We start from the raw sequence: 25,971 nt of genomic DNA on the forward strand, positions 1-25,971 counted from the left end.
GTTGATAGTCACGTTGATAGTCACATTGATAGTCACACTGATAGTCACGTTGATAGTCACACTGATAGTCACATTGATAGTCACACTGATAGTCACGTTGATAGTCACACTGATAGTCATGTTGATAGTCACACTGATAGTCACGTTGATAGTCACATTGATAGTCACATTGATAGTCACATTGATAGTCACGCTGAGTGTCACATTGATAGTCACATTGATAGTCACATTGATAGTCACATTGATAGTCACATTGATAGTCACATTGATAGTCACGCTGAGTGTCACATTGATAGTCACGCTGAGTGTCACATTGATAGTCACATTGATAGTCACGCTGATGTCACATTGATAGTCACGCTGAGTGTCACATTGATAGTCACATTGATAGTCACGCTTTGTGTCACATTGATAGTCACACTGATAGTCACATTGATAGTCACATTGATAGTCACATTGATAGTCACATTGATAGTCACATTGATAGTCACACTGAGTGTCACATTGATAGTCACGCTGAGTGTCACATTGATAGTCACACTGAGTGTCACATTGATAGTCACGCTGAGTGTCACATTGATAGTCACACTGATAGTCACATTGATAGTCACATTGATAGTCACATTGATAGTCACGCTTTGTGTCACATTGATAGTCACACTGATAGTCACATTGATAGTCACGCCGAGTGTCACATTGATAGTCACATTGATAGTCACGCTGATAGTCACGCTTTGTGTCACATTGATAGTCACACTGATAGTCACATTGATAGTCACGCCGAGTGTCACATTGATAGTCACGCTGAGTGTCACATTGATAGTCACGCTGAGTGTCACATTGATAGTCACGCTGAGTGTCACATTGATAGTCACGCTGAGTGTCACATTGATAGTCACGCTGAGTGTCACATTGATAGTCACGCTGAGTGTCACATTGATAGTCACATTGATAGTCACTTTGATAGTCACATTGATAGTCACGCTGAGTAGTCACATTGATAGTCACACTGATAGTCACATTGATAGTCACATTGATAGTCACACTTTCTGTCACATTGATAGTCACACTGATAGTCACATTGATAGTCACGTTGATAGTCACATTGATAGTCACGTTGATAGTCACACTGATAGTCATGCTGAGTGTCACATTGATAGTCACGTTGATAGTCACGTTGATAGTCACACTGATAGTCATGCTGAGTGTCACAATGATAGTCACGTTGATAGTCACGTTGATAGTCACGTTGATAGTCACGTTGATAGTCACACTGAGTGTCACATTGATAGTCACGTTGATAGTCACGCTTTCTGTCACATTGATAGTCACACTGATAGTCACATTGATAGTCACTTTGATAGTCACGTTGATAGTCACATTGATAGTCACACTGATAGTCATGCTGAGTGTCACATTGATAGTCACGTTGATAGTCACATTGAAAGTCACATTGATAGTCACACTGATTGATAGTCACGCTGAGTGTCACATTGATAGTCACACACATTGATAGTCACATTGATAGTCACATTGATAGTCACATTGATAGTCACATTGAGTGTCACATTGATAGTCACGCTGAGTGATAGTCACATTGATAGTCACATTGATAGTCACGCTTGTCACATTGATAGTCACATTGATAGTCACACTGATAGTCACATTGATAGTCACATTGATAGTCACATTGATAGTCACATTGATAGTCACACTGATAGTCACACTGAGTGTCACATTGATAGTCACATTGATAGTCACGTTGATAGTCACATTGATAGTCACGCTTGAGTGTCACATTGATAGTCACGCTGAGTGTCACATTGATAGTCACATTGATAGTCACATTGATAGTCACATTGATAGTCACGCTGAGTGTCACATTGATAGTCACACTGATAGTCACACTGATAGTCACGTTGATAGTCACGTTGATAGTCACGTTGATAGTCACGTTGATAGTCACACTGATAGTCACGTTGATAGTCACACTGATAGTCACATTGATAGTCACACTGATAGTCACATTGATAGTCACACTGATAGTCACATTGATAGTCACACTGATAGTCACATTGATAGTCACATTGATAGTCACATTGATAGTCACGTTGATAGTCACATTGATAGTCACATTGATAGTCACATTGATAGTCACATTGATAGTCACATTGATAGTCACGCTGAGTGTCACATTGATAGTCACGCTGAGTGTCACATTGATAGTCACGCTGAGTGTCACATTGATAGTCACGCTGAGTGTCACATTGATAGTCACGCTGAGTGTCACATTGATAGTCATAGTCACGCTGAGTGTCACATTGATAGTCACGCTGATAGTCACATTGATAGTCACATTGATAGTCACATTGATAGTCACGCTTTGTGTCACATTGATAGTCACACACATTGATAGTCACATTGATAGTCACATTGATAGTCACATTGATAGTCACATTGATAGTCACATTGATAGTCACACACATTGAGTGTCACATTGATAGTCACATTGATGTCACATTGATAGTCACACTGATAGTCACATTGATAGTCACATTGATAGTCACATTGATAGTCACATTGATAGTCACGCTTGATGTCACATTGATAGTCACACTGATAGTCACATTGATAGTCACGCTGAGTGTCACATTGATAGTCACGCTGAGTGTCACATTGATAGTCACGCTGAGTGTCACATTGATAGTCACGCTGAGTGTCACATTGATAGTCACGCTGAGTGTCACATTGATAGTCACGCCGAGTGTCACATTGATAGTCACATTGATAGTCACTTTGATAGTCACTTTGATAGTCACGTTGATAGTCACATTGATAGTCACACTGATAGTCATGCTGAGTGTCACATTGATAGTCACACTTTCTGTCACATTGATAGTCACACTGATAGTCACATTGATAGTCACGTTGATAGTCACATTGATAGTCACGTTGATAGTCACACTGATAGTCATGCTGAGTGTCACATTGATAGTCACGTTGATAGTCACGTTGATAGTCACACTGATAGTCATGCTGAGTGTCACAATGATAGTCACAATGATAGTCACGTTGATAGTCACGTTGATAGTCACGTTGATAGTCACGTTGATAGTCACACTGAGTGTCACATTGATAGTCACGTTGATAGTCACGCTTTCTGTCACATTGATAGTCACACTGATAGTCACTTTGATAGTCACGTTGATAGTCACATTGATAGTCACACTGATAGTCATGCTGAGTGTCACATTGATAGTCACGTTGATAGTCACATTGAAAGTCACATTGATAGTCACATTGATAGTCACGCTGAGTGTCACATTGATAGTCACACTGATAGTCACATTGATAGTCACATTGATAGTCACATTGATAGTCATGCTGAGTGTCACATTGATAGTCACGCTGAGTGTCACATTGATAGTCACATTGATAGTCACGCTTTGTGTCACATTGATAGTCACACTGATAGACACATTGATAGTCACATTGATAGTCACATTGATAGTCACATTGATAGTCACACTGATAGTCACACTGAGTGTCACATTGATAGTCACACTGATAGTCACATTGATAGTCACGCTGAGTGTCACATTGATAGTCACGCTGAGTGTCACATTGATAGTCACATTGATAGTCACGCTGAGTGTCACATTGATAGTCACACTGATAGTCACATTGATAGTCACGTTGATAGTCACATTGATAGTCACGTTGATAGTCACATTGATAGTCACGCTAGTCACATTGATAGTCACGTTGATAGTCACACTGATAGTCACATTGATAGTCACACTGATAGTCACGTTGATAGTCACACTGATAGTCACGTTGATAGTCACACTGATAGTCACGTTGATAGTCACATTGATAGTCACATTGATAGTCACATTGATAGTCACATTGATGTCACATTGATAGTCACGCAGTTGATAGTCAGTCACATTGAGTGTCACATTGATAGTCACGCTGAGTGTCACATTGATAGTCACGCTGAGTGTCACATTGATAGTCACGCTGAGTGTCACATTGATAGTCACGCTGAGTCACATTGTCACATTGATAGTCACGCTGATGTCACATTGATAGTCACGCACGCTGAGTGTCACATTGATAGTCACGCTGAGTGTCACATTGATAGTCACATTGATAGTCACGCTGAGTGTCACATTGATAGTCACACTGATAGTCACATTGATAGTCACATTGATAGTCACATTGATAGTCACATTGATAGTCACGCTGAGTGTCACATTGATAGTCACGCTGAGTGTCACATTGATAGTCACGCTGAGTGTCACATTGATAGTCACGCTGAGTGTCACATTGATAGTCACGCTGAGTGTCACATTGATAGTCACGTTGATAGTCACGCTGAGTGTCACATTGATAGTCACGCTGAGTGTCACATTGATAGTCACGCTGAGTGTCACATTGATAGTCACGCTGAGTGTCACATTGATAGTCACGCTGAGTGTCACATTGATAGTCACGCTGAGTGTCACATTGATAGTCACGCTGATAGTCACATTGATAGTCACACTGATAGTCACATTGATAGTCACGTTGATAGTCACATTGATAGTCACATTGATAGTCACATTGATAGTCACGCTGAGTGTCACATTGATAGTCACATTGATAGTCACATTGATAGTCACATTGATAGTCACGCTGAGTGTCACATTGATAGTCACATTGATAGTCACGCTGAGTGTCACATTGATAGTCAGTGTCACATTGATAGTCACGCTGAGTGTCACATTGATAGTCACGCTGAGTGTCACATTGATAGTCACGCTGAGTGTCACATTGATAGTCACATTGATAGTCACGCTGAGTGTCACATTGATAGTCATGCTGAGTGTCACATTGATAGTCACATTGATAGTCACGCTTTGTGTCACATTGATAGTCACACTGATAGTCACATTGATAGTCACATTGATAGTCACATTGATAGTCACATTGATAGTCACATTGATAGTCACACTGAGTGTCACATTGATAGTCACGCTGAGTGTCACATTGATAGTCACGCTGAGTGTCACATTGATAGTCACGCTGAGTGTCACATTGATAGTCACGCTGAGTGTCACATTGATAGTCACACTGATAGTCACATTGATAGTGATAGTCACGTTGATAGTCACACTGATAGTCACATTGATAGTCACATTGATAGTCACATAGTCACGATGAGTCACATTGATAGTCACATTGATAGTCAGTCACACTGATAGTCACACTGATAGTCACATTGATAGTCACACGCTTGATAGTCACATTGATAGTCACGCTTGATAGTCACGCTTTGTGTCACATTGATAGTCACACTGATAGTCACATTGATAGTCACGCTGAGTGTCACATTGATAGTCACGCTGATAGTGTCACATTGATAGTCACACTGAGTGTCACATTGATAGTCACGATAGTCACATTGATAGTCACATTGATAGTCACGCACGTTGAGTGTCACATTGATAGTCACACTGATAGTCACTTTGATAGTCACTTTGATAGTCACGTTGATAGTCACATTGATAGTCACAGTCACGTGATAGTCACACTGAGTGTCACATTGATAGTCACACTGAGTGTCACATTGATAGTCACATTGATAGTCACATTGATAGTCACGTTGATAGTCACACTGATAGTCACGCTGAGTGTCACATTGATAGTCACATTGATAGTCACGTTGATAGTCACATTGATAGTCACGTTGGTAGTCACATTGATAGTCACGTTGGTAGTCACATTGATAGTCACGTTGATAGTCACATTGATAGTCACGCTGAGTGTCACATTGATAGTCACATTGATAGTCACGCTTTCTGTCACATTGATAGTCACACTGATAGTCACTTTGATAGTCACGTTGATAGTCACGTTGATAGTCACATTGATAGTCACATTGATAGTCACGCTGAGTGTCACATTGATAGTCACGTTGATAGTCACATTGATAGTCACATTGATAGTCACATTGATAGTCACATTGATAGTCACGTTGATAGTCACACTGAGTGTCACATTGATAGTCACATTGATAGTCACGCTTTCTGTCACATTGATAGTCACACTGATAGTCACATTGATAGTCACGCTGAGTGTCACATTGATAGTCACGTTGATAGTCACGTTGATAGTCACACTGAGTGTCACGCTGATAGTCACATTGATAGTCACATTGATAGTCACATTGATAGTCACGCTTTCTGTCACATTGATAGTCACATTGATAGTCACGCTGAGTGTCACATTGATAGTCACGCTTTCTGTCACATTGATAGTCACATTGATAGTCACACTGATAGTCACGCTTTGTGTCACATTGAGTGTCACATTGATAGTCACGCACATTTCACGTCAGTCACATGATAGTCACACATTGATAGTCACGCTGATAGTCACATTGATAGTCACGCTGAGTGTCACATTGATAGTCACGCACGAGTGTCACATTGATAGTCACATTGATAGTCACGCTGAGTGTCACATTGATAGTCACGCTTTGTGTCACATTGATAGTCACATTGATAGTCACACTGATAGTCACATTGAGTGTCACATTGATAGTCACGCTTACTGTCACACTGATAGTCACATTGATAGTCACGCTGAGTGTCACATTGATAGTCACGCTGAGTGTCACGCTTTCTGTCACACTGATAGTCACATTGATAGTCACGCTGAGTGTCACATTGATAGTCACGCTGAGTGTCACATTGATAGTCACACTGATAGTCACACTCCAGTCTCCCTTTCACTGCTCTTAAATGCAAGTAAAACTAAATGCATGCTCTTCAACCGATCGCTGCCTGCACCTGCCCACCTGTCCAGCATCACTACTCTGTATGGTTCTGACTTAGAATATGTGGACGACTACAAATACCTGGGTGTCTGGTTAGACTGTAAACTCTCCTTCCAGACTCATACTAAGCATCTCCAATCCAAAATTAAATCTAAAATTGGCTTCCTATTTCGCAACAAAGCATCCTTCACTCATGCTGCCAAACATACCCTCGTAAAACTGACTATCCTACCGATCCTTGACTTCGGCGATGTCATTTACAAAATAGTCTCCAACACTCTACTCAGCAAACTGGATTCAGTCTATCACAGTGCCATCCGTTTTGTCACCAAAGCCCCATATACTACCCACCACTGCGACCTGTATGCTCTCGTTGGCTGGCCCTCGCTTCAAATTCGTTGCCAAACCCACTGGCTCCATGTCATCTATAAGTATTTTCTAGGTAAAGCCCCGCCTTATCTCAGCTCACTGGTCACCATAGAGGCACCCACCTGTAGCACGCGCTCCAGCAAGTATATTTCACTGGTCAACCCCAAAGCCAATTCCCCACTCGCCATCATGGCTAAATTATATATTTTTAACACTTACAGAGGAATAGACGTGAAGAGCGTATGGAGAGAAGCAGGTGAGTGAGGGTGGTAGGGGATGCTGAGAGAAGCAGGTGAGTGAGGGTGGTAGGGGATACTGAGAGAAGCAGGTGAGTGAGGGTGGTAGGGGATACTGAGAGAAGCAGGTGTTAGATGAATTTAGTTCTTATGTGTTCAATTTAAAACACTGTCAGTTTCTAAGAATTTATAAGATCCTTATTTGCATAAAATAGACAGAGACCAGTCAACTGAAATTAGCCAATAGCGTTTATTCTCGAGAGCGTCATAATACCATTGGTTTATATACCTCACATTCCGTCATAGTGCCTTAAATGCCCCTCCTCCTCTCCGACAAGGACAAAGCAGCTTCTGAAGTCCATTCCAACCCACTAACACACATTACACACTATATCTGGATTAACTACGGAAGTCTCACCACAGTTTATTACCATTTAGCTGACAGTTCCAGTCCCCCTCCCCAGATACAGAAAACATGGAGGGGCTCTCCCTGTCCTATCTTATCTCCCCAGAGTTACAGCTGGGTCGGTTCAAACATAGGTTAATGACCCTCTTTGTTTTCGTTAAACACACACACACATGCATTCCTCTCTTCCCCCCTCCAACCTAGTTGGAGCTATTATTTTTAATTACTCCTTGTTCATGCTACCTCTAATCCCTAATGGTTAAGTTTATGGGTATAATTATTTAATCATTTATCTTAAACATTGATAAAATACCTTAACAGCAGGCTAGTGAGGGCTGGTAAGGCATGTTGAGAGAAGCAGGCTAGTGAGGGCTGGTAAGGCATGTTAGAGAGGGCTGGTAAGGCATGTTGAGAGTCAGCAGGGCTGGTAAGGCATGTTGAGAGAAGCAGGCTAGTGAGGGCTGGTAAGGCATGTTGAGAGAAGCAGGCTAGTGAGGGCTGGTAAGAAGCATGTTGAGAGGCATGTTGAGAGTCAGGCTAGTGAGGGCTGGTAAGGCATGTTGAGAGAAGCAGGCTAGTGAGGGCTGGTAAGGCATGTTGAGAGAAGCAGGCTAGTGAGGGCTGGTAAGGCATGTTGAGAGAAGCAGGCTAGTGAGGGCTGGTAAGGCATGTTGAGAGAAGCAGGCTAGTGAGGGCTGGTAAGGCATGTTGAGAGAAGCAGGCTGCCCAGTGAGGGCTGGTAAGGCTGGTATGTTGAGAGAAGCAGGCTAGTGAGGGCTGGTAAGGCATGTTGAGAGAAGACTAGTGAGGGCTGGTAAGGCATGTTGAGAGAAGCAGGCTAGTGAGGGCTGGTAAGGCATGTTGAGAGAAGCAGGCTAGTGAGGGCTGGTAAGGCATGTTGAGAGAAGCAGGCTAGTGAGGCTGTTGAGAGAAGCAGGCTTGAGGGCTGGTAAGGCATGTTGAGAGAAGCAGGCTAGTGAGGGCTGGTAAGGCATGTTGAGAGAAGCAGGCTAGTGAGGGCTGGTAAGGCATGTTGAGAGAAGCAGGCTAGTGAGGGCTGGTAAGGCATGTTGAGAGAAGCAGGCTAGTGAGGGCTGGTAAGGCATGTTGAGAGAAGCAGGCTAGTGAGGGCTGGTAAGGCATGTTGAGAGAAGCAGGCTAGTGAGGGCTGGTAAGGCATGTTGAGAGAAGCAGGCTTTTTGAGGGCACTATGTTGAGGAAGCAGGCTGTGAGGGCTGGTAAGCATGTTGAGAGAAGCAGGCTAGTGAGGGCTGGTAAGGCATGTTGAGAGAAGCAGGCTAGTGAGGGCTGGTAAGGCATGTTGAGAGAAGCAGGCTAGTGAGGGCTGGTAAGGCATGTTGAGAGAAGCAGGCTAGTGAGGGCTGGTAAGGCATGTTGAGAGAAGCAGGCTAGTGAGGGCTGGTAAGGCATGTTGAAAAGCAGGCTAGTGAGGGCTGGTAAGGCATGTTGAGAGAAGCAGGCTAGTGAGGGCTGGTAAGGCATGTTGAGAGAAGCAGGCTAGTGAGGGCTGGTAAGGCATGTTGAGAGAAGCAGGCTAGTGAGGGCTGGTAAGGCATGTTGAGAGAAGCAGGCTAGTGAGGGCTGGTAAGGCATGTTGAGAGAAGCAGGCTAGTGAGGGCTGGTAAGGCATGTTGAGAGAAGCAGGCTAGTGAGGGCTGGTAAGGCATGTTGAGAGAAGCAGGCTAGTGAGGGCTGGTAAGGCATGTTGAGAGAAGCAGGCTAGTGAGGGCTGGTAAGGCATGTTGAGAGAAGCAGGCTAGTGAGGGCTGGTAAGGTATAATTATTTAATCATTTATCTTAAGGCATGTTGAGAGAAGCAGGCTAGTGAGGGCTGGTAAGGCATGTTGAGAGAAGCAGGCTAGTGAGGGCTGGTAAGGCATGTTGAGAGAAGCAGGCTAGTGAGGGCTGGTAAGGCATGTTGAGAAGCAGGCTAGTGAGGGCTGGTAAGGCATGTTGAGAGAAGCAGGCTAGTGAGGGCTGGTAAGGCATGTTGAGAGAAGCAGGCTAGTGAGGGCTGGTAAGGCATGTTGAGAGAAGCAGGCTAGTGAGGGCTGGTAAGGCATGTTGAGAGAAGCAGGCTAGTGAGGGCTGGTAAGGCATGTTGAGAGAAGCAGGCTAGTGAGGGCTGGTAAGGCATGTTGAGAGAAGCAGGCTAGTGAGGGCTGGTAAGGCATGTTGAGAGAAGCAGGCTAGTGAGGGCTGGTAAGGCATGTTGAGAGAGCAGGCTAGTGAGGGCTGGTAAGGCATGTTGAGAGAAGCAGGCTAGTGAGGGCTGGTAAGGCATGTTGAGAGAAGCAGGCTAGTGAGGGCTGGTAGGACATGTTGAGAGAAGCAGGCTAGTGAGGGCTGGTAAGGCATGTTGAGAGAAGCAGGCTAGTGAGGGCTGGTAAGGCATGTTGAGAGAAGCAGGCTAGTGAGGGCTGGTAAGGCATGTTGAGAGAAGCAGGCTAGTGAGGGCTGGTAAGGCATGTTGAGAGAAGCAGGCTAGGGCTGAGGCATGTTGAGAGAAGCAGGCTAGTGAGGGCTGGTAAGGCATGTTGAGAGAAGCAGGCTAGTGAGGGCTGGTAAGGCATGTTGAGAGAAGCAGGCTAGTGAGGGCTGGTAAGGCATGTTGAGAGAAGCAGGCTAGTGAGGGCTGGTAAGGCATGTTGAGAGAAGCAGGCTAGTGAGGGCTGGTAAGGCATGTTGAGAGGCTAAGCAGGCTGTTGAGTGAGGGCTGGTAAGGCATGTTGAGAGAAGCAGGCTAGTGAGGGCTGGTAAGGCATGTTGAGAGAAGCAGGCTAGTGAGGGCTGGTAAGGCATGTTGAGAGAAGCAGGCTAGTGAGGGCTGGTAAGGCATGTTGAGAGAAGCAGGCTAGTGAGGGCTGGTAAGGCATGTTGAGAGAAGCAGGCTAGTGAGGGCTGGTAAGGCATGTTGAGAGAGGCTAAGCAGGCTAGTGAGGGCTGGTAAGGCATGTTGAGAGAAGCAGGCTAGTGAGGGCTGGTAAGGCATGTTGAGAGAAGCAGGCTAGTGAGGGCTGGTAAGGCATGTTGAGAGAAGCAGGCTAGTGAGGGCTGGTAAGGCATGTTGAGAGAAGCAGGCTAGTGAGGGCTGGTAAGGCATGTTGAGAGAAGCAGGCTAGTGAGGGCTGGTAAGGCATGTTGAGAGAAGCAGGCTAGTGAGGGCTGGTAAGGCATGTTGAGAGAAGCAGGCTAGTGAGGGCTGGTAAGGCATGTTGAGAGAAGCAGGCTAGTGAGGGCTGGTAAGGCATGTTGAGAGAAGCAGGCTAGTGAGGGCTGGTAAGGCATGTTGAGAGAAGCAGGCTAGTGAGGGCTGGTAAGGCATGTTGAGAGAAGCAGGCTAGTGAGGGCTGGTAAGGCATGTTGAGAGAAGCAGGCTAGTGAGGGCTGGTAAGGCATGTTGAGAGAAGCAGGCTAGTGAGGGCTGGTAAGGCATGTTGAGAGAAGCAGGCTAGTGAGGGCTGGTAAGGCATGTTGAGAGAAGCAGGCTAGTGAGGGCTGGTAAGGCATGTTGAGAGAAGCAGGCTGTGAGGGCTGGTAAGGCATGTTGAGAGAAGCAGGCTAGTGAGGGCTGGTAAGGCATGTTGAGAGAAGCAGGCTAGTGAGGGCTGGTAAGGCATGTTGAGAGAAGCAGGCTAGTGAGGGCTGGTAAGGCATGTTGAGAGAAGCAGGCTAGTGAGGGCTGGTAAGGCATGTTGAGAGAAGCAGGCTAGTGAGGGCTGGTAAGGCATGTTGAGAGAAGCAGGCTAGTGAGGGCTGGTAAGGCATGTTGAGAGAAGCAGGCTAGGAGGGCTGGTGATGTTGAGAGAAGGCAGGCTAGTGAGGGCTGGTAAGGCATGTTGAGAGAAGCAGGCTAGTGAGGGCTGGTAAGGCATGTTGAGAGAAGCAGGCTAGTGAGGGCTGGTAAGGCATGTTGAGAGAAGCAGGCTAGTGAGGGCTGGTAAGGCATGTTGAGAGAAGCAGGCTAGTGAGGGCTGGTAAGGCATGTTGAGAGAAGCAGGCTAGTGAGGGCTGGTAAGGCATGTTGAGAGAAGCAGGCTAGTGAGGGCTGGTAAGGCATGTTGAGAGAAGCAGGCTAGTGAGGGCTGGTAAGGCATGTTGAGAGAAGCAGGCTAGTGAGGGCTGGTAAGGCATGTTGAGAGAAGCAGGCTAGTGCAGGCTGGTAAGGCATGTTGAGAGAAGCTGGCTAGTGAGGGCTGGTGTTGAGAGAAGCAGGCTAGTGAGGGCTGGTAAGGCATGTTGAGAGAAGCAGGCTAGTGAGTGAGGGCTGGTAAGGCATGTTGAGAGAAGCAGGCTGTTGAGGCATGAGAAGCAGGCTAGTGAGGGCTGGTAAGGCATGTTGAGAGAAGCAGGCTAGTGAGGGCTGGTAAGGCATGTTGAGAGAAGCAGGCTAGTGAGGGCTGGTAAGGCATGTTGAGAGAAGCAGGCTAGTGAGGGCTGGTAAGGCATGTTGAGAGAAGCAGGCTAGTGAGGGCTGGTAAGGCATGTTGAGAGAAGCAGGCTAGTGAGGGCTGGTAAGGCATGTTGAGAGAAGCAGGCTAGTGAGGGCTGGTAAGGCATGTTGAGAGAAGCAGGCTAGTGAGGGCTGGTAAGGCATGTTGAGAGAAGCAGGCTAGTGAGGGCTGGTAAGGCATGTTGAGAGAAGCAGGCTAGTGAGGGCTGGTAAGGCATGTTGAGAGAAGCAGGCTAGTGAGGGCTGGTAAGGCATGTTGAGAGAAGCAGGCTAGTGAGGGCTGGTAAGGCATGTTGAGAGAAGCAGGCTAGTGAGGGCTGGTAAGGTATACAAATATCTAATGATATGAGCATGAAAGTGAAGTGGATATAATTGGACCTGAGCATCCAAGAGACTAGTGCCTACTGCTTAAATTCATTTTTAACAGTGAGTTCTTTAGATCGTCCCGTTGGTACGTTGCCAAGGATGGCGGCCACGTGTGTTAGCAAAGCAAAGGTCCTCGGTTCGAGCCAGGCATATGCTGAACAAGGAGGAAGTGATATTCGCTAAGTCCGTAACACTCACATCACTCGAGATAGCATTACCATGAGGGCTCAGATATAAACCATATGTGAGGCGGAGGATGCGAAACGGACCTTAGATCCATTGTCCCACCTCAGCAGGATCTAATGAGAATCTCCCTTCCCCTTCTCTCCCCAATCTGTCCTATCTTCCTGTCCTCCTCTCCCTCCACTACAGAGTATGATGTTCCTGAACACCCCCAGTCCAGATCTCAGTCATAAAACACCTCTCCTCTCCCTCTCTCCCTCTACAGAGGATGACTTTCCTGACCACCCCCAGTCCAGATCTGGTGATGAGGGGTAAACTGGCTGGTATGAGCCCCTTCACCATCAGACCCAAGCCCAGCAAAGAGTCAAAGAAAGCTGCAAAGATCGCTACCATCACAGAGAAGGAGACCCATTTCTAACACTTCTCCAAGTCCAACCACTGACCAAGCCTCTATCTGTCTGTCCGCAACCACAACCACAATGAAGACAACAACAAACAACAAACAAAACAAACAACAAACAAAACAAACAACAGACGATAATTAAGGACTGTTTTATTTAGGTTTTTTTTTTTTAAAGAGAAAGAAGTTATCACATAATTATTATTAGTCTTGCTGCTTCTTTTTTTGCACGAACTTTATTAACACATCATCTACGTTAACATTGTGACTAAAGAGATCATTTTTAACGATTAGAAGAATATCAAGTTTATTGATTGAGATCGGCATGATATCGTGCAGGTATTCGTGTCACTAGTGTTTTACTGTACAACTAACTCCATCACTGAGTATACAAAACATTAAGAACACCTTCCATGCCCCCTAACTCAATTCGTCGGGGGGATGGACTCTACAAGGTGCTGAAAGCGTTCCACAGGGATGCTGGCCCATGTTGACTCTACAAGGTGTTGAAAGCGTTCCACAGGGATGCTGGACCATGTTCACTCTACAAGGTGTTGAAAGCGTTTCCACAGAGATGCTGGCCCCTTGTTGACTCCAATGCTTCCCCACAGTGGTGTCAAGTTGGCTGGATGTCCTTTGGGTTGGTGGACCATTCTTGATACACACGGGAATCTATTGATCATGAAAACCCACGGCAGCACCTACTAACATATCCCGTTCAAAGGCCTATTCACCTTCTGAATAAAACACATACACAATACATGTCTCAATTTTCTCAAGGCTTAAAAATCTATCTTTAACATGACTCCTCCCCTTCATTTACACTGCTTAAAGTGGATTTAACAAGCGAGATCAATAAGAGATCATAGCTTTCACCTGAATTCACCTGGTCGGTCTATGTCATGGAAAGAGCAGGGGTTCTTAATGTTTTGTCCAGTCAGTGTACAGCAGTACTGCTGGAACCTTGCTGAAGTGTATTTTGTGTTTAGAGAGATTATTATACATTTATAGAGAGAACCTACTTCCCAGAGTTATAATACATTTATAGAGAGAACCTACTTCCCAGAGTTATTATACATTTATAGAGAGAACCTACTTCCCAGAGTTATTATACATTTATAGAGAGAACCTCCTTCCCAGAGTTATTATACATTTATAGAGAGAACCTACTTCCCAGGGTTGTTATACATTTATAGAGAGAACCTACTTCCCAGAGTTATTATACATTTATAGAGAGAACCTCCTTCCCAGAGTTATTATACATTTATAGAGAGAACCTACTTCCCAGAGTTATTATACATTTATAGAGAGAACCTACTTCCCAGAGTTATTATACATTTATAGAGAACCTACTTCCCAGGGTTGTTATACATTTATAGAGAGAACCTACTTCCCAGAGTTATTATACATTTATAGAGAGAACCTCCTTCCCAGAGTTATTATACATTTATAGAGAGAACCTCCTTCCCAGAGTTATTATACATTTATAGAGAGAACCTACTTCCCAGAGTTATTATACATTTATAGAGAGAACCTACTTCCCAGGGTTGTTATACATTTATAGAGAGAACCTACTTCCCAGGGTTGTTATACATTTATAGAGAGAACCTACTTCCCAGAGTTATTATACATTTATAGAGAGAACCTACTTCCCAGGGTTGTTATACATTTATAGAGAGAACCTACTTCCCAGGGTTGTTATACATTTATAGAGAGAACCTACTTCCCGGAGTTATTATACATTTATAGAGAGAACCTACTTCCCGGAGTTATTATACATTTATAGAGAGAACCTACTTCCCAGGGTTGTTATACATTTATAGAGAGAACCTCCTTCCCAGAGTTATTATACATTTATAGAGAGAACCTACTTCCCAGAGTTATTATACATTTATAGAGAGAACCTACTACCCAGAGTTATTATACATTTATAGAGAGAACCTCCTTCCCATGGTTGTTATCAACGTATAGAGAGAACCTCCTTCCCAGAGTTATTATCAACGTATAGAGAGAACCTACTTCCCAGGGTTGTTATACATTTATAGAGAGAACCTACTTCCCAGAGTTGTTATACATTTATAGAGAGAACCTACTTCCCAGGGTTGTTATACATTTATAGAGAGAACCTACTTCCCAGGGTTGTTATACATTTATAGAGAGAACCTACTTCCCATGGTTGTTATCAACGTATAGAGAGAACCTCCTTCCCAGAGTTGTTATACATTTATAGAGAGAACCTCCTTCCCAGGGTTGTTATACATTTATAGAGAGAACCTCCTTCCCAGAGTTGTTATACATTTATAGAGAGAACCTACTTCCCAGGGTTGTTATACATTTATAGAGAGAACCTACTTCCCAGGGTTGTTATACATTTATAGAGAGAACCTACTTCCCAGGGTTGTTATACATTTATAGAGAGAACCTACTTCCCAGGGTTGTTATACATTTATAGAGAGAACCTACTTCCCAGGGTTGTTATACATTTATAGAGAGAACCTCCTTCCCAGGGTTGTTATACATTTATGGAGAGAACCTACTTCCCAGGGTTGTTATACATTTATAGAGAGAACCTACTTCCCAGGGTTGTTATACATTTATAGAGAGAACCTACTTCCCAGGGTTGTTATACATTTATAGAGAGAACCTACTTCCCAGGGTTGTTATACATTTATAGAGAGAACCTACTTCCCAGGGTTGTTATACATTTATAGAGAGAACCTACTTCCCAGGGTTGTTATACATTTATAGAGAGAACCTACTTCCCAGGGTTGTTATACATTTATAGAGAGAACCTCCTTCCCATGGTTGTTATACATTTATAGAGAGAACCTACTTCCCAGAGTTATTATACATTTATAGAGAGAACCTACTTCCCAGGGTTATTATACATTTATAGAGAGAACCTCCTTCCCAGGGTTGTTATACATTTATAGAGAGAACCTACTTCCCAGAGTTATTATACATTTATAGAGAGAACCTACTTCCCAGGGTTGTTATACATTTATAGAGAGAACCTACTTCCCAGGGTTGTTATACATTTATAGAGAGAACCTACTAAAGTTCCTTAAAGAGGCAGTAGGGCACTGTGCGCCAGCCCTGGTTGAAAGTTCCTTAAAGAGGCAGTAGGGCACTGTGCGCCAGCCCTGGTTGAAAGTTCCTTAAAGAGGCAGTAGGGCAATGTGCGCCAGCCCTGGTTGAAAGTTCCTTAAAGAGGCAGTAGGGCACTATCTGCCAGCCCAGGTTGAAAGTTCCTTAAAGAGGCAGTAGGGCACTGTTATAGCCCTGGTTGAAAGTTCCTTAAAGAGGCAGTAGGGCACTGTGCGCCAGCCCAGGTTGAAAGTTCCTTAAAGAGGCAGTAGGGCACTGTGCGCCAGCCCTGGTTGAAAGTTCCTTAAAGAGGCAGTAGGGCTCTGTGCGCCAGCCCTGGTTGAAAGTTCCTTAAAGAGGCAGTAGGGCACTGTGCGCCAGCCCTGGTCCTTAAAGAGGCAGTAGGGCACTGTGCGCCAGCCCTGGTTGAAAGTTCCTTAAAGAGGCAGTAGGGCACTGTGCGCCAGCCCTGGTTGAAAGTTCCTTAAAGAGGCAGTAGGGCACTGTGCGCCAGCCCTGGTTGAATGTTCCTTAAAGAGGCAGTAGGGCACTGTGCGCCAGCCCTGGTTGAAAGTTCCTTAAAGAGGCAGTAGGGCACTATCTGCCAGCCCAGGTTGAAAGTTCCTTAAAGAGGCAGTAGGGCACTGTGCGCCAGCCCTGGTTGAAAGTTCCATAAAGAGGCAGTAGGGCACTGTTCTCCAGCCCTGGTTGAAAGTTCCTTAAAGAGGCAGTAGGGCACTGTGCGCCAGCCCTGGTTGAAAGTTCCTTAAAGAGGCAGTAGGGCACTGTGCGCCAGCCCTGGTTGAAAGTTCCTTAAAGAGGCAGTAGGGCAATGTGCGCCAGCCCTGGTTGAAAGTTCCTTAAAGAGGCAGTTCCCAGCCCAGGTTAAAGTTCCTTAAAGAGGCAGTAGGGCACTGTGCGCCAGCCCTGGTTGAAAGTTCCTTAAAGAGGCAGTAGGGCACTGTGCGCCAGCCCAGGTTGAAAGTTCCTTAAAGAGGCAGTAGGGCACTGTGCGCCAGCCCTGGTTGAAAGTTCCTTAAAGGGCACTCTGTGCGCCAGCCCTGGTTGAAAGTTCCTTAAAGAGGCAGTAGGGCAGCCCTGGTTGAAAGTTCCTTAAAGAGGCAGTGCCCAGCCCTGGTTGAAAGTTCCTTAAAGAGGCAGTAGGGCACTGTGCGCCAGCCCTGGTTGAAAGTTCCTTAAAGAGGCAGTAGGGCACTGTGCGCCAGCCCTGGTTGAATGTTCCTTAAAGAGGCAGTAGGGCACTGTGCGCCAGCCCTGGTTGAAAGTTCCTTAAAGAGGCAGTAGGGCACTATCTGCCAGCCCAGGTTGAAAGTTCCTTAAAGAGGCAGTAGGGCACTGTGCGCCAGCCCTGGTTGAAAGTTCCATAAAGAGGCAGTAGGGCACTGTGCGCCAGCCCTGGTTGAATGTTCCTTAAAGAGGCAGTAGGGCACTGTTGAAAGTTCCTTAAAGAGGCCAGCCCCCAGGTTGAAAGTTCCTTAAAGAGGCAGTAGGGCACTGTGCGCCAGCCCTGGTTGAAAGTTCCATAAAGAGGCAGTAGGGCACTGTGCGCCAGCCCTGGTTGAATGTTCCTTAAAGAGGCAGTAGGACACTGTGCGCCAGCCCTGGTTGAAAGTTCCTTAAAGAGGCAGTAGGGCACTATCTGCCAGCCCAGGTTGAAAGTTCCTTAAAGAGGCAGTAGGGCACTGTGCGCCAGCCCTGGTTGAAAGTTCCTTAAAGAGGCAGTAGGGCACTGTGCGCCAGCCCAGGTTGAAAGTTCCTTAAAGAGGCAGTAGGGCACTGTGCGCCAGCCCAGGTTGAAAGTTCCTTAAAGAGGCAGTAGGGCACTGTGCGCCAGCCCAGGTTGAAAGTTCCTTAAAGAGGCAGTAGGGCACTGTGCGCCAGCCCAGGTTGAAAGTTCCTTAAAGAGGCAGTAGGGTACTGTGCGCCAGCCCTGGTTGAAAGTTCCTTAAAGAGGCAGTAGGGCACTGTGCGCCAGCCCAGGTTGAAAGTTCCTTAAAGAGGCAGTAGGGCACTGTGCGCCAGCCCTGGTTGAAAGTTCCTTAAAGAGGCAGTAGGGCACTGTGCGCCAGCCCTGGTTGAAAGTTCCTTAAAGAGGCAGTAGGGCACTGTGCGCCAGCCCAGGTTGAAAGTTCCTTAAAGAGGCAGTAGGGCACTGTGCGCCAGCCCAGGTTGAAAGATCCTTAGTCCCCATTGTCATCTCTGACTGGCTCCCAGGCCGAGTTAGTTTCATTGTCAGTGACAGCAATGACGTCGTCTTTCTCCTCGGTCGTTTCACAGCGATTAGACTGAGTTTAATCCAAACTGACAGACGATGCGCGTCTCATCATTTTTTCGGTTCTGCTCGGCTCCATTCGGCTCAGAGTCCAGATGGATAGAGAGACAGACAGAACCGTCAGTCACCTCCCCCTCCTCATCTTCGTCCTCCTCCTTCTCTTCCTCCTCCTCGTTGATAGTGACACTAGCTGGTTTTGGCCTTAAGTAGGGGGCGGAATGAGCTGGTCTCATCTACAGTCGCCCCGCCTCATCTTCCTTGTCCAATCAGCTCTTTGTGGCCACTAGCTGCTAATTGGTCCTGTTTACTGCGGTGTGAGTAGTCTGCTTCCTCGAGAGCATGCAGTGCAGGCGTTTTCTCTAGCCCTGCGCTAAACACACCTGATTTTACCTAATCAGCTGCTGCTCATCAGGACCGTGATTGGCTGATTCACACTTCATTCTACCAATCATCAGGATTGTGATTAGTTCAGATGAATCGTGTTCGTTAGGAAAAAGAACCTGCAGGAGTGTTACTGGGTCCACCAGGGTTCTCCAATGCTGTTCCTGGAGGAACGTTACTGGGTCCACCAGGGTTCTCCAATGCTGTTCCTGGAGGAACGTTACTGGGTCCACCAGGGTTCTCCAATGCTGTTCCTGGAGAGCTACCGTCCCCAGTTGTAACTAACCTTCAGTTTATCAACTTATCAACCAGTTCATTATTAGAATCAGGTGTTCTAGATTAGGGTTGGCAATGAAACCTACAAGACGGTAGCTCTCTGGCCTTATCTGTGGTCTCTACTCCATCACCTCTCTGTTGTCTGTGGTCTCTACTCTATCACCTCTCTGTTGTCTGTGGTCTCTACTCTATCACCTCTCTGTTGTCTGTGGTCTCTACTCTATCACCTCTCTGTTGTCTGTGGTCTCTACTCTCTCTATCACCTCTCTGTTATCTGTGGTTTCTACTCTCTCTATCACCTCTCTGTTATCTGTGGTCTCTACTCTCTCTATCACCTCTCTGTTGTCTGTGGTCTCTACTCTCTCTATCACCTCTCTGTTATCTGTGGTCTCTACTCTCTCTATCACCTCTCTGTTATCTGTGGTCTCTACTCTCTCTATCACCTCTCTGTTATCTGTGGTCTCTACTCTCTCTATCACCTCTCTGTTATCTGTGGTCTCTACTCTCTCTATCACCTCTCTGTTATCTGTGGTCTCTACTCTATCATGTCTCTGTTATCTGTGGTCTCTACTCTATCACTTCTCTGTTATCTGTGGTTTCTACTCTCTCTATCACCTCTCTGTTATCTGTGGTCTCTACTCTCTCTATCACCTCTCTGTTATCTGTGGTCTCTACTCTCTCTATCACCTCTCTGTTATCTGTGGTCTCTACTCTATCACCTCTCTGTTATCTGTGGTCTCTACTCTCTCTATCACCTCTCTGTTATCTGTGGTCTCTACTCTCTCTATCACCTCTCTGTTATCTGTGGTCTCTACTCTATCATGTCTCTGTTATCTGTGGTCTCTCTCTATCACCTCTCTGTTATCTGTGGTCTCTACTCTATCATGTCTCTGTTATCTGTGGTCTCTCTCTATCATGTCTCTGTTATCTGTGGTCTCTCTCTATCACCTCTCTGTTATCTGTGGTCTCTACTCTCTCTATCACCTCTCTGTTGTCTGTGGTCTCTACTCTATCACCTCTCTGTTGTCTGTGGTCTCTACTCTATCACCTCTCTGTTGTCTGTGGTCTCTACTCTCTCTATCACCTCTCTGTTATCTGTGGTCTCTACTCTCTCTATCACCTCTCTGTTATCTGTGGTCTCTACTCTATCATGTCTCTGTTATCTGTGGTCTATACTCTATCACCTCTCTGTTGTCTGTGGTCTCTACTCTATCACCTCTCTGTTGTCTGTGGTCTCTACTCTATCACCTCTCTGTTATCTGTGGCCTCTACTCTCTCTATCATCTCTCTGTTATCTGTGGTCTCTACTCTCTCTATCACCTCTCTGTTATCTGTGGTCTCTACTCTCTCTATCACCTCTCTGTTATCTGTGGTCTCTACTCTATCATGTCTCTGTTATCTGTGGTCTCTCTCTATCACCTCTCTGTTATCTGTGGTCTCTACTCTATCATGTCTCTGTTATCTGTGGTCTCTCTCTATCACCTCTCTGTTATCTGTGGTCTCTACTCTATCATGTCTCTGTTATCTGTGGTCTCTCTCTATCACCTCTCTGTTATCTGTGGTCTCTACTCTCTCTATCACCTCTCTGTTATCTGTGGTCTCTACTCTATCATGTCTCTGTTATCTGTGGTCTCTCTCTATCACCTCTCTGTTATCTGTGGTCTCTACTCTATCATGTCTCTGTTATCTGTGGTCTCTCTCTATCACCTCTCTGTTATCTGTGGTCTCTACTCTATCATGTCTCTGTTATCTGTGCTCTCTATCACCTCTCTGTTATCTGTGGTCTCTACTCTATCATGTCTCTGTTATCTGTTCTCTCTCTATCACCTCTCTGTCTGTGGTCTCTACTCTCTCTATCACCTCTCTGTTATCTGTGGTCTCTACTCTATCATGTCTCTGTTATCTGTGGTCTCTCTCTACACTCTCTGTTATCTGTGGTCTCTACTCTATCATGTCTCTGTTATCTGTGGTCTCTCTCTATCACCTCTCTGTTATCTGTGGTCTCTACTCTCTCTATCACCTCTCTGTTATCTGTGGTCTCTACTCTATCATGTCTCTGTTATCTGTGGTCTCTCTCTATCACCTCTCTGTTATCTGTGGTCTCTTCTCTATCACCTCTCTGTTATCTGTGGTCTCTCTCTATCACCTCTCTGTTATCTGTGGTCTCTACTCTATCATGTCTCTGTTATCTGTGGTCTCTCTCTATCACCTCTCTGTTATCTGTGGTCTCTACTCTATCATGTCTCTGTTATCTGTGGTCTCTCTCTATCACCTCTCTGTTATCTGTGGTCTCTACTCTCTCTATCACCTCTCTGTTATCTGTGGTCTCTACTCTATCACCTCTCTGTTGTCTGTGGTCTCTACTCTATCATGTCTCTGTTATCTGTGGTCTCTCTCTATCACCTCTCTGTTATCTGTGGTCTCTACTCTCTCTATCACCTCTCTGTTATCTGTGGTCTCTCTCTATCACCTCTCTGTTATCTGTGTCTCTACTCTATCATGTCTCTGTTATCTGTGGTCTCTCTCTATCACCTCTCTGTTATCTGTGGTCTCTACTCTATCACCTCTCTGTTATCTGTGGTCTCTACTCTCTCATCACCTCTGTTATCTGTGGTCTCTACTCTATCACCTCTCTGTTGTCTGTGGTCTCTACTCTCTCTATCACCTCTCTGTTATCTGTGGTCTCTACTCTCTCTATCACCTCTCTGTTATCTGTGGTCTCTACTCTATCATGTCTCTGTTATCTGTGGTCTCTCTCTATCACCTCTCTGTTATCTGTGGTCTCTACTCTCTCTATCACCTCTCTGTTATCTGTGGTCTCTACTCTCTCTATCACCTCTCTGTTATCTGTGGTCTCTATCATGTCTCTGTTATCTGTGGTCTCTCTCTGTTATCTGTGGTCTCTACTCTTATCTGTGGTCTCTATCACACTCTCTGTTATCTGTGGTCTCTACTCTCTGTCTATCTCTCTGTTATCTGTGGTCTCTACTCTATCATGTCTCTGTTATCACCTCTCTGTTATCTGTGGTCTCTACTCTATCACCTCTGTTATCTGTGGTCTCTACTCTATCACCTCTCTGTTATCTGTGGTCTCTACTCTCTCTATCACCTCTCTGTTATCTGTGGTCTCTACTCTCATGTCTCTGTTATCTGTGGTCTCTACTCTATCATGTCTCTGTTATCTGTGGTCTCTACTCTCTCTATCACCTCTCTGTTATCTGTGGTCTCTACTCTATCATGTCTCTGTTATCTGTGGTCTCTCTCTATCACCTCTCTGTTATCTGTGGTCTCTACTCTATCATGTCTCTGTTATCTGTGGTCTCTCTGTTATCTGTGGTCTCTACTCTATCATGTCTCTGTTATCTGTGGTCTCTCTCTATCACCTCTCTGTTATCACTCTCATCTGTTATCTGTGGTCTCTCTATCACCTCTCTGTTATCTGTGGTCTCTACTCTATCATGTCTCTGTTATCTGTGGTCTCTATCACCTCTCTGTTATCTGTGGTCTCTCTCTATCACCTCTCTGTTATCTGTGGTCTCTACTCTCTATCACCTCTCTGTTATCTGTGGTCTCTACTCTATCATGTCTCTGTTATCTGTGGTCTCTACTCTCTATCACCTCTCTGTTATCTGTGGTCTCTACTCTATCATGTCTCTGTTATCTGTGGTCTCTCTCTACACCTCTCTGTTATCTGTGGTCTCTACTCTATCATGTCTCTGTTATCTGTGGTCTCTCTCTACCCTCTCTGTTATCTGTGGTCTCTACTCTATCATGTCTCTGTTATCTGTGGTCTCTCTCTATCACCTCTCTGTTATCTGTGGTCTCTACTCTATCATGTCTCTGTTATCTGTGGTCTCTCTCTATCACCTCTCTGTTATCTGTGGTCTCTACTCTATCATGTCTCTGTTATCTGTGGTCTCTCTCTATCACCTCTCTGTTATCTGTGGTCTCTACTCTATCATGTCTCTGTTATCTGTGGTCTCTCTCTATCACCTCTCTGTTATCTGTGGTCTCTATCTCTATCACCTCTCTGTTATCTGTGGTCTCTACTCTATCATGTCTCTGTTATCTGTGGTCTCTCTCTATCACCTCTCTGTTATCTGTGGTCTCTACTCTATCATGTCTCTGTTATCTGTTATCTGTTATCTGTGTCTCTACTCTATCATGTCTCTGTTATCTGTGGTCTCTCTCTATCACCTCTCTGTTATCTGTGGTCTCTACTCTATCATGTCTCTGTTATCTGTGGTCTCTCTATCACCTCTCTGTTATCTGTGGTCTCTACTCTCTCTATCACCTCTCTGTTATCTGTGGTCTCTACTCTATCATGTCTCTGTTATCTGTGGTCTCTACTCTCTCTATCACCTCTCTGTTATCTGTGGTCTCTACTCTATCACCTCTCTGTTATCTGTGGTCTCTACTCTCTCTATCACCTCTCTGTTGTCTGTGGTCTCTACTCTCTCTATCACCTCTCTGTTATCTGTGGTCTCTACTCTCTCTATCACCTCTCTGTTATCTGTGGTCTCTACTCTCTCTATCACCTCTCTGTTATCTGTGGTCTCTACTCTATCATGTCTCTGTTATCTGTGGTCTCTCTCTATCACCTCTCTGTTATCTGTGGTCTCTACTCTATCATGTCTCTGTTATCTGTGGTCTCTCACCTCTCTGTTATCTGTGGTCTCTACTCTATCATGTCTCTGTTATCTGTGGTCTCTCTCTATCACCTCTCTGTTATCTGTGGTCTCTACTCTATCATGTCTCTGTTATCTGTGGTCTCTCTCTATCACCTCTCTGTTATCTGTGGTCTCTACTCTCTCTATCACCTCTCTGTTATCTGTGGTCTCTACTCTATCATGTCTCTGTTATCTGTGGTCTCTCTCTATCACCTCTCTGTTATCTGTGGTCTCTACTCTATCATGTCTCTGTTATCTGTGGTCTCTCTCTACCCTCTCTGTTATCTGTGGTCTCTACTCTATCATGTCTCTGTTATCTGTGGTCTCTCTCTATCACCTCTCTGTTATCTGTGGTCTCTACTCTCTATCACCTCTCTGTTATCTGTGGTCTCTACCTATCATGTCTGTTATCTGTGGTCTCTACTCTCTCTATCACCTCTCTGTTATCTGTGGTTTCTACTCTCTCTATCACCTCTCTGTTATCTGTGGTCTCTACTCTCTCTATCACCTCTCTGTTGTCTGTGGTCTCTACTCTCTCTATCACCTCTCTGTTATCTGTGGTCTCTACTCTCTCTATCACCTCTCTGTTATCTGTGGTCTCTACTCTATCACCTCTCTGTTATCTGTGGTCTCTACCTCTCTGTTATCTGTGGTCTCTACTCTATCATGTCTCTGTTATCTGTGGTCTCTACTCTCATGTTCTGTTATCTGTGGTCTCTACTCTATCACTTCTCTGTTATCTGTGGTTTCTACCTCTCACATCTCTGTTATCTGTGGTCTCTACTCTATCATGTCTCTGTTATCTGTGGTCTCTCTCTATCACCTCTCTGTTATCTGTGGTCTCTACTCTATCATGTCTCTGTTATCTGTGGTCTCTCTCTATCACCTCTCTGTTATCTGTGGTCTCTACTCTCTCTATCACCTCTCTGTTATCTGTGGTCTCTACTCTATCATGTCTCTGTTATCTGTGGTCTCTCTCTCTCACCTCTCTGTTATCTGTGGTCTCTACTCTATCATGTCTCTGTTATCTGTGGTCTCTCTCTATCACCTCTCTGTTATCTGTGGTCTCTACTCTCTCTATCACCTCTCTGTTATCTGTGGTCTCTACTCTATCATGTCTCTGTTATCTGTGGTCTCTCTCTATCACCTCTCTGTTATCTGTGGTCTCTACTCTATCATGTCTCTGTTATCTGTGGTCTCTCTCTATCACCTCTCTGTTATCTGTGGTCTCTACTCTATCATGTCTCTGTTATCTGTGGTCTCTCTCTATCACCTCTCTGTTATCTGTGGTCTCTACTCTCTCTATCACCTCTCTGTTATCTGTGGTCTCTACTCTATCATGTCTCTGTTATCTGTGGTCTCTACTCTCTCTATCACCTCTCTGTTATCTGTGGTTTCTACTCTCTCTATCACCTCTCTGTTATCTGTGGTCTCTACTCTCTCTATCACCTCTCTGTTATCTGTGGTCTCTACTCTCTCTATCACCTCTCTGTTATCTGTGGTCTCTACTCTCTCTATCACCTCTCTGTTATCTGTGGTCTCTACTCTCTCTATCACCTCTCTGTTATCTGTGGTCTCTACTCTATCACCTCTCTGTTATCTGTGGTCTCTACTCTATCATGTCTCTGTTATCTGTGGTCTCTACTCTATCATGTCTCTGTTATCTGTGGTCTCTACTCTATCACTTCTCTGTTATCTGTGGTTTCTACTCTCTCTATCACATCTCTGTTATCTGTGGTCTCTACTCTATCATGTCTCTGTTATCTGTGGTCTCTCTCTATCACCTCTCTGTTATCTGTGGTCTCTACTCTATCATGTCTCTGTTATCTGTGGTCTCTCTCTATCACCTCTCTGTTATCTGTGGTCTCTACTCTCTCTATCACCTCTCTGTTATCTGTGGTCTCTACTCTATCATGTCTCTGTTATCTGTGGTCTCTCTCTATCACCTCTCTGTTATCTGTGGTCTCTACTCTATCATGTCTCTGTTATCTGTGGTCTCTCTCT

General features: G+C 45.0%; 1 protein-coding gene across 1 annotated transcript in view; it reads left to right on the top strand.

Annotated features, from left to right (window-relative positions):
* The window catches only part of slc6a11b (solute carrier family 6 member 11b), a 79,635-nt gene extending 65,575 nt beyond the window's left edge, over positions 1-14,060 (top strand). Inside the window, exon 15 of the mRNA XM_046338760.1 lies at positions 13,126-14,060. Within this exon, the coding sequence (XP_046194716.1) occupies positions 13,126-13,278 (153 nt within the window). The 3' untranslated portion in view covers positions 13,279-14,060. The remainder of the gene's footprint in view (positions 1-13,125) is intronic.
* The last annotated feature ends 11,911 nt before the right edge of the window (positions 14,061-25,971 follow it).

This window comes from Oncorhynchus gorbuscha, linkage group LG03 (genome assembly GCF_021184085.1).
Source record: "Oncorhynchus gorbuscha isolate QuinsamMale2020 ecotype Even-year linkage group LG03, OgorEven_v1.0, whole genome shotgun sequence".
In the NCBI taxonomy this organism is placed as follows: Eukaryota; Metazoa; Chordata; class Actinopteri; order Salmoniformes; family Salmonidae; genus Oncorhynchus; species Oncorhynchus gorbuscha.